The sequence below is a fragment of the Nymphaea colorata genome, chromosome 8, assembly GCF_008831285.2.
Source record: "Nymphaea colorata isolate Beijing-Zhang1983 chromosome 8, ASM883128v2, whole genome shotgun sequence".
Lineage (NCBI taxonomy): Eukaryota > Viridiplantae > Streptophyta > Magnoliopsida > Nymphaeales > Nymphaeaceae > Nymphaea > Nymphaea colorata.
This window is the reverse complement of record NC_045145.1, coordinates 24,094,732-24,104,009: the sequence shown is the minus strand read 5'-3', so window position 1 is coordinate 24,104,009 and position 9,278 is coordinate 24,094,732. Positions and strand designations below refer to the sequence as shown.

The window sequence follows — 9,278 nt, the reverse complement described above, 5'->3', positions numbered from 1 at the left end:
TTCAATTGGAGGTAAGTGACTTAATAGTTGGCGTGCAGCACGGGCACAACCTAAGCATTAACACACCAAATTCCTAGGTAGGCAAAGCCATTTTTTATACCACAATAAATTATTGGAGCCAACTATAGTTTAATCCACCTAATTTAGAGGCCAGACAGGTCAAGAATTTGATATTTTTAGTGTAACTTTTGAAGGAAAGTTGGGGAGAGTCTACTCAAACACAAAGTTTACTCTGTAAGCCGTCTGAGGTAGGAGGTGAAAGTGGTGGCGATTCTGTGATGGCGAAACGAGAAGAGGAAACGTTTGTTCAGGGAAAAAAAAAAAAAAAAAAAAAGAGATCTCCAGCCACAGTTCTCAAAAAGCATTGAGGAGCCTCAAGAGCCATACTATAGCTGGTTCAGCAGGAGCCAGGAAGGTAGGTAGAAGGTGCATTGCTTGTTCCATTCTCATATGTGCTACTTTTCTGAACTGTAATAACACCCTAGTAGACTAAGGCACCATACCCTACTCAGATCCTTAGAGGCAGAGGAAATGGGAGAACCTTTTAAGTCTTGATGGGTTGTTAACCTCTTGCTCACCTAAAAAGGCAATATTTTTGAATTACATAAACATTTTGGTTTTAAAGAAAAATGAAGTTATTTATATAAAAAATTCTAATAAGAAAAATATTTTCCTTTTGATAAACGAGCTGTAGTTACAGACACTACTACTTTATGCCAAGAAAAGCCCGTTGGGCAATGAAATCTTGGCAGGAATCAACTTAAAAGTCTCAAGTCTAACCCTTGAGCTATGCGGATGAAGCTCTCCGGAAGTACACATTGTTACAGGAGTGACATTCTCGCACTTTTTTCAGCCCTCGTAGTTAGACGACCTACCAGAAGTGTTACGACCTTCGGGCTTGCAAAAGGCCAGTTCATGACAGATTCATCGTAATAGTTTAGCAGGAACCTCCCATGAAAGAATCTGATAGGAACATCTGAACATGAATTTGAAATCAATATAACATCCCTCATTGCAAGATTGGAATTGGGCAACGCTTCATTGTAAGAGACGAGCAGTTAAAGCTTTTAATCGATCGGAAGTCTGTCAATGTATAGTTAGGTTATGTGAGTCTTCCGTCGTGTGAGTGTGTATATTAATTGTGATTACACCATCTCTTCATGCTTCATGTAACTAAGCTTACACAGAGGAAATGAAAAGTTTCAGTTAAATGATGTAGACTAATTAAGGTTTAAAGGGCAAAAGGATATCAAAGTCTGCCATTGAAGGATTTTGGCCTTCCAAGTTTGATCAGTTATTAATTGTGCCATGTTTATGAAACACAAGATTTCATATCAAAGAAAGGACTCTGAATGTGATTCTCACTAGGGAGTACCATTTTCAACAATGACAAATCTGAGGCCTACGAACTCCAAGTCCGCCTGATATAGCCTTGGAAAGACTACCTCATATGTTGGTTTGGAATTGAACCAAGTGGCTCCTACCCAGGTTTCCACTTGGTTCAATCGGTTAGCTGGCTGATCGAAAGCATGGTTGGTAATTGCACTAACCCAAATAATGTGCTTATTTCTGCAGCTCAACCCATTTAGGCTTGCCAGTGAAACAATAGGTTCACCGGTTCCCAGCATATCCAAAATGCATTCACCTGTCTACATATATTTCCGGGGGGAAGTGTTTCCTATGGGCTTAAAACCCTTTAGACATGGATTGACAGCTTTCAAATATGTTTTCTGCCAAAAAAAAAGGAAAAGAAAAGAACGCAGGATCTGATGCACAAGTCTGTAGCTCAAGCGTGTCTTCCTTGGTTAGTTGGTTTCATTTCCCAGCCAGCACAAAGACACGGCTCGCGATGTAATCCCCGATGCTCAATATTTGACAAGCTGAAGTGGCACAACTAAAGCATGGGTACATCCACATTCCACTCAAAGGTACAGAAATTCCGAAATTAAGATTATTGTCCTTAATTCTTTCACAACCAACCAGTTCTCAGCATTTTGGCGTTGAGATGCAAAAAAAAAGGGTCAAGTACAAGTCTGGAAGTAGACTCTCACAGCAATACTCAAAGTTCCGTTTATTCCAAGCAAATTTACAAGCTCTTGACTATATAAACTTCAATCCATGTTTATTGATACAATTTTCACTTAAAGGATCTAGAACATTTTTCAATTTGAATATTACTTGAAAAAATATTCCAACTTTTGTTGAACTGGCAGTACCTCCTTTCAAGCCTCGGTTTTCTGTACTCAGCAAACCAACTCCTTCAGGAACATATGTACAGACAAGAGACACGCTGTATAAAAACCTGCCATTCTAGGCCCTTGGAGAAACCTTGCTCTTCTTGAACATGGTGTATGCATCACTATATATAGCCACCAAGTTAGAGAAGACAGCAAGCACAATCATGAACACTGACAGGTACTTGTCCCTCTTGGTTGCAATACCATGAGAATCCCTGAAAACCATCAAGAAAGAAAGAGTAATCAGAACCCGGAAATGTTCAAGAAATTAAGCTTTTATCTCCTACAAAACATTACAATACTGCAGTGGACCAGCTAAATAAAAATTCAATGATGTAATCATCATATATTCTTATCCAAAGCTACCATTTTGCAGCTTCACTGAACCAAACAAAAAGCTTCTTATTTTCACAAGGCTCATGTTTTCACCCCCTCTACTTCCATTTAATGATTGTTAAAAATCGACTCCAGAATTGAATCAGCCAGCAAAGAGTCGAAATTCATTTGAGTCGCAGCCAATTCAGGCTAATTTTAGGAATACTGCTTTCACTATCAATTTCCCTCTTTGACAAAAATTCTTGAGCAAAAGTAACAGTTACACCTCAACAGGAGAATTTCAGTATACTGTTCCAGTGTTTACGTTTTCGCCATTAAGTTCAAAACAAAAATATTTACATAGGATTATTCTTCATTAGCAAGCTGGCTTGGAGTTCGCTACCAGATTATGACGAATGCACCACATCGAAACAAATATAACCAACTACAGGACAGGTACCTCGGAGCATAATGGTGGAATGAACAAAATACAACCACCTTCAACTTGAATGTCATAAGTCTAATACCCTAGGCAGATGGATCTGGTTGGCATATTTCTAAAGCTCTACATAAAGATGAAAAGGAAACAAGTGAACGTTTTGCCCTGCTTGCAAAGATTTACCTGGTGAAACTATGCTTACGCAACAAAGCCTCCAATTACAAGTTTAATGTTAAGAAAATGATGTCTTCATAAACTAGAACTGCAACAGATAATAGTTGAAGTACTGTGTCGATCTATACCAATTACCAGGTATCCAAACATACAGATGATGGGCAACAACAACCAGGCAAGGCTGTAAAATTTTTTCATTTTATTATTTTTATTTTCACACTGTAAATTTTAGTATAACTTTGCAGTGGAATTGCACTAACTGTAAAGAAACCAACCTCAGGTGGAACTTGGGACAAGATAAACTTGGCCTTTATCCAAGCCATGCAGATCATGGTTATGAATATATCATTTATTCAAAAATGATTATAGGCTAGGTTGTCAAACTTGGAAGTCCAATACAGGTAGTTGAAGACACTTAGACCCTAAAAAGACTAAATGGATGAGGTAGGAGTAGTCAGTGCGACTTGGTCCAAGTCGATTGACTATAAATAAATAAACACAGATATTTGACATAACAATAAACATACACACACACAAAATAACACACATATTTGCTTATAGGCCACAGATTAGTTTGCTGTCCAAATACCAGGCTTACCACTTCACTAGTCTGACCAGCTAATCGCTAGTTTGAAGGACAGGCCTATATAACCAATTGGTCCAATTCAACTGACTACTGGGACTAATCAGCCGATCAAACTAGTCCGACTAGCTGAGATTCTAACAAGTAACATGCTAGGTGTTTTGTTTCAGTATTACATAATGATCATACATACCTTAGTGCAAATTTGAAAGCCACTACTATAATCAGAAACTCATGACAGACAACGAGATTCTTGTCTAAAACCCATCTTTTATACTACTATGTTGTCAGGTGACAAACCAATCAAATAATCCTCTCAACATCACAAGTGAAAAGTTACCTGAGTGCAATGGCTGCAGGGAAGATGAAACCAATACAAACAGCAGCAGTTGCTCCTGTGAATTGGAAGGCATCCCAGATGCTGGGTATGAAGTTTGCCCCCAGGAAGATGATTCCAATAAGCCCCACAGTAACCAAAGCAAACCTCCTGTTATCCTGTACCAGGGGTCTTGAAGATGGAAAGAGAAGCCCATCCACGTTGAGCCGAAGAGCAAAGAAGATGATGGGATAGACAAGCATCAAGTGAACAGCATAGCTAATGCGGACAGCATCATTCAGTATTGAGCTGTAGCAGATCCCAAGGTTAGAATCAAAGTTAGCCAAGACATCATCCTGAGTTTCCTCCCCAAACAGAAGGAAACCAAAGAAGCTGGTTGCAACATAAACTGTGGAACAGAGGGCCAGCGAGGTATGGACTATTGACTTCATTTGTGAAGGTTCCTCAAGCTCATTCTCTATGCTATGGACTGCATGTAATCAATTGAAAACTGTCATAATGTGTGATGAGAAAATTGGAATAGCAAATATTATTAAAAGAAAGGTGCAACTATGCATTGGTGCTCTTGAAACATACTGAAGGGAAAAAAGAAGAACGGACACAAATTCAAAAAGATGAACCAAGAGATGCCAATTATTTCAATGGAAGAATAATTTATTGCAGGTTTGACAAAACTGACTTCTCATAATCCTCAGAATCTTAATGATAGACAAGCCAATTACTGGAAAAATAAATAAAAAAACAAAAGAAGGTAACTTTAATGAGGAGTCTCTTTCGTCCAGGTTCGATGGCTCATGAATTTAGGATTTCAGTAAGCAACTACTGTATGTTACAACAGTCATGCAGAAGTAATCTCAAAATCAAAGAGAAAGACAAGAAATTCCTTGTTATCTTAAGAAAGAATTTAATATTCTTCATTTTCAAATTTCTTCTTCAAATAAACTAACGGCATGTGAAACTAAAGAAGAAGATAACCATGACTGTTCACTAATGGAAACGGATACCTCTGTCAAAAGGCTCAAAACATTTCTTTGATATACACTCTTATGTATAAGAAGTAACTGCAGGATTATCCATTTGAAGATTGCTGAACCCACATAAACTAATTCAGACAATTAAATGATACAAATGGTTCTCTAACATACCATTGTAGTGGCAGATATAAGCAGTCACAAGCACAGGAACCACTGTAAAAAGGTTCCAGATGGATGCCATATCTGTAATATGAGGTGTCCACCTGGGCATTGCTATGCTTCCATTTATCAATTTAACAATAGTGATGCCAGCTGTTATAACAACAAATACCACTGCAAGTGCCACTGATAGTGCAGAAGTAAATCTCAGAGAATCTGCAAATAAAGAAAAACTATCAAATAAAGTACTGATACAGAGCAAAGGGAAAAAGCAAAAACAACTGGCATTATTTTAATGGCTTTGCTGCGTAGTAAGAAAGTGCCATGTAGAATTCAAAGGAGATATTGAATCCAGAATCGTTAGACAAGTATGCTAGTTACAATGCAAAGGCAAGTCCATAAAGGAATTCCTCCAGAAAACATGTACATGTGCCAAGTAGTGGAAAAGTCAGGGCCAAGACCAAATTCACATCCTAAGCCAGATGTCAGATCACAACCTCAGCCTGATTAAAGAAGCATCAAAATTTAAGGGAAAGCAATAAGGGAAGCAATCATTCTGATATCACAGTCCAGATAAGGGACAAACAGACATGGTCAAAGAATGGACACGTACCAACACGCTTGAATGATACCAATGGGGCAAATATAGCTAAAGTTGTAATCAGCAAAATGAATCCACGTCCATTCCACCAGTGTTCGCCAAACCATCCTTCCAGAAGACCAGCGTGATGCACTCCAGTTGAGGATGTCCCAGAAAGCACATCACCTGAACGAAAAAGTTCTCAACAATCATATTTATTTTTCCACTAGAGATGCCTGGAAAAAGTAATTGTATTCTGAAGAGTATTCATGTGGTTCTGATTGCATATTTATTTTTCCGCTAGAGATGTCTGGAAAAAGTAATTGTATTCTGAAGAGTATTCATGTGGTTCTGATTGATGCACAGCTAAATAAATGCTCACTAAAATTACACAAGTTAATTATAAATCTAAGGAAGAAGTGTTGACTAATGGATTGCCAGGGGAAGATCAAAATTTCACATGAATGTGTGAATAGAGAAGAAACACAATGACATGCCTAAGGAATGAAGTGATTATCAGCAAACTCATGAACTCAATCAGGAAAATGTAGATACACAGATTGAAAGATATCGTTGGTTGTATACAGTAGCTTTTAAGTCTTATAAGGTACCAATTTGTGTTTTGAGAAAATGAATATTGGAAGAGGTTCACACATGCCTTTTCTCAGAAATATGTTTTCAATGGGCCAGAAGATATTTGAATTGAGGATAGTCATGATCCAAGTTATCAAATCACTAAAAGAATTGTCCAAAACTGTGGAAAGTTAAGAGTGACGAAACATCCAAATTCCAATCGACATATTAGAGTGAAGAACTTTCCCTTGCATAAGCCACAACGGCATCTACCAAGCAGTGACAGACAAGAAATTTTAAAAACAAACACATTCGATGGGGAATGATTGGACGGAATCGAGAAGGGAAGAAGTGAACGATAGTATAAAATAAGATGAATGATTACCTATGATGATCATGTAGACAATCAACACGCCTACATTGTTAATAATGACACATATCTGCAACAATATCTTTCCAGTTCTCCCAAAAGCTTCTCCCATAAGCCCTCCATATGAGACTGTCTTCCCAGCTCTGCTGAACCTCAAGAGGATCTCAATCGAGGCCTCCGTCAGAAATGCCATTAAGATGATCATTACTATACCAGGTCCAAGCCCAAGAACTTTCATGGTGGCAGGTAAAGCCATGATCCCAGCACCAACAACCGTGGTAGAAAGATTGAATACCGCGCCAGAAAATGAAGCCCCATTGAACCCATCCAACTCTCCTTGAAGCTCATCTTGTTTCCTTGGGAGCAGAGGCGCTTTCTCATCCACCACTTGCTTATTGTTCCTTGATTTCTTTTCTCTTGGAGGGGCCAAGCTCCCGATCGTCATCCCACTTTGCTAGTATCACTTAAATGAAGCAAAAGGAAAACAGAAAGAAGAACAATAATACTTCAATACAGGATTTTATCTTAGCTCGGCCTCTGTTACTACATATATTTGCATATCTCGAAACTTTACTTTCAAAAAATTTAACCAAATTAATCAAATAACAAATCAACCAATCTTAACTGGTAAGATGGAGGAAGGACAAAACTAGCAAATTGAAGAACCGAAACATTACTGTGGGAATTCAAAAACATTTAGAACTCCGTATTTGAAGAAAGGGAGAAGAACAGGAAGAGAAAACAAAAGAACAAATACAGAACGCTCTAGAGATATTTCCGACGAAAGTCACGGTTTAATTTTTAAATAAATCCGAGTAAAGTTTCCGCATGGAGTGACAACAAATCAGCAGTCAAACAAAACAAAACAAATTCATAATACATAAAAAGATCAAACCCAAACTTTAAACGATAACAGTTACTCAGCCAACGAAGAATTACCAATAAAACTCGCTCATTTAGCGCATAATAAGCAACAGGGAGTTGAAAAATGACTAAATTTTATTGCAGTTACTCCAATCAGGACAGAACTGGATAAAAAGACATTTTTCAATTCCAAAGCGAAACTGTTGACTAACAATCGAAAAACAAATCAAAGAGAGACAAGAAAAACCAAAAGGAAAAAGGCCATCCAAGAACCACGAATTCCATACAAACTAAGAAACCAAAAAAACACAAACAGAGTTACAACCGTACCTACAAAAGCACCAAAAATTCACGTTCACGGCTAAGCTTCGGCAGTCAAGCTAAAGAAACCACACAATCGAAACTCAAATCAACAAAACCTCTTCCAATCCGTCACTCGGAACAGCCAACACAATCCCAAAATAAAGGCTAAACTGGTCTCTGACAGCCTCAGGTCAGAATCCCCACAGACGCTGCAATCGCCGCCTACGCCGAGACAGAAAGGAAACCGCTAATTCAGGAACCCAAGATCCTGAAAACCACCGATTTCTCAAAGTACAGACTAGAATCCAAGCTGGGAAAAGATAATCTACCTAAAATCCGAATTCTCAATGCCGACGATGGGAAAAATGGATAAATTCACGAGTTTCTAATCAGAGAGAGAAAGATGGCGCTGTCGCCAACTGCCATACTTCAACCATAAATATGAAAAATCAGACAACCAGAGATTCTTGCGTGCAAGGAATTAAAACGTGTGCATAAATAAGTCGATGTTTCTGTGTTTCTTTGCACGACCATGAAAAACCCGAAAGAGGGAAAATCTGAACCACTGAGATCACGTGCTCCCTTTTTCTTCTTATATAATTTTCACCCCGTGTTTGTGAAGAAATGCTAAAAGTAGAGTAACTACATATGTGCATCTGAAAAACAAGCCGCGGGCAGTTGATCCCACTTTGAGCACGACAGGTCAAATTACAAGCTTTGCAACGATATCGTGGCAAAATGAGATGGAAGGACTGTTTCTTTGGGTTTCATTAAATCTTTCTTGGCGACGTTGAACCGCATTTTTCGTCTGTTTAACAAGAGATCAATCAATCAAAGGAGAAGAAAAGGACGTGACAATGACTTAAAGTTTATAATGGCGACGTAATTTTCAATTTTTCGTGGAATTATTTTTTTTTCCATTTCGATCTTGTAAGCTTTCTACCACTGCAATCCCATGAGCGCAAATTTATCGCAAATTTAAAAATTAAAAAATAAAATTCAAAGGTTTTTATTCTGAACTTTTTTCTTCCGAGAAGGAAAAAGAGATTTTGTAGCACTAAAAAAAAACAGTTATTAATTAAATTTTAAGATTGTTGTCATATTTTGAAAGCTCAAAAGTTAAAAATTAAAACTACATTTAAATTGGCATTTTCAGGTAAATATACTTCTATTTTTCAAGTCATGCATGAGATCTTTGAAAGTTAGGGTCGGCTGACGTGGGTCCCACTTCGGCATTATTGGTGTCAAGAAATAAAATTTATTTATAACCCGACAAATTTCATAAATTGGGTGGCTCAGAATGTCTGTGAGGCGGACTGAACATCTGGATCTGGATCTGGATCACAGGGCTGACCAAGGACAAATAAGCC

At 38.0% G+C, this 9,278-nt stretch overlaps 1 protein-coding gene across 3 annotated transcripts; it reads right to left on the bottom strand.

Annotated features, from left to right (window-relative positions):
* Positions 1 to 1,929: 1,929 nt before the first annotated feature.
* On the bottom strand, positions 1,930 to 8,461 carry LOC116258846 (amino acid transporter AVT6A-like). 3 transcript variants are annotated; one of them, XM_031636261.2, is made up of 7 exons: positions 8,238 to 8,461; positions 7,936 to 8,130; positions 6,757 to 7,204; positions 5,832 to 5,984; positions 5,231 to 5,434; positions 4,089 to 4,554; positions 1,930 to 2,452 (listed from the first exon to the last, which is right to left on the bottom strand). In XM_031636261.2, the coding sequence occupies exons 3-7, from the start codon at positions 7,184 to 7,186 to the stop codon at positions 2,311 to 2,313; spliced, it is 1,395 nt and encodes a 464-aa protein (XP_031492121.1). In that variant the 5' UTR covers positions 7,187 to 7,204; positions 7,936 to 8,130; positions 8,238 to 8,461; the 3' UTR covers positions 1,930 to 2,310. The 3 variants fall into 3 exon arrangements, with proteins under 3 accessions (XP_031492121.1, XP_031492120.1, XP_049935125.1); XM_031636260.2 differs by having other exon boundaries at positions 7,936 to 8,461; XM_050079168.1 differs by lacking the exon at positions 7,936 to 8,130.
* Positions 8,462 to 9,278: the final 817 nt, after the last annotated feature.

Bases quoted from the DNA above. Each gene is read 5' to 3' on its own strand.
- LOC116258846 (XM_031636260.2), bottom strand. From the start codon at position 7,186: ATGACGATCGGGAGCTTGGCCCCTCCAAGAGAAAAGAAATCAAGGAAC. The intron at 4,555-5,230 runs GTATGTTAGAGA...GATTACATGCAG, and splicing joins TTATATCTGCCACTACAATG to TCCATAGCATAGAGAATGAG. The intron at 2,453-4,088 runs GTAACTTTTCAC...GATGGTTTTCAG, and splicing joins CCTGCAGCCATTGCACTCAG to GGATTCTCATGGTATTGCAA.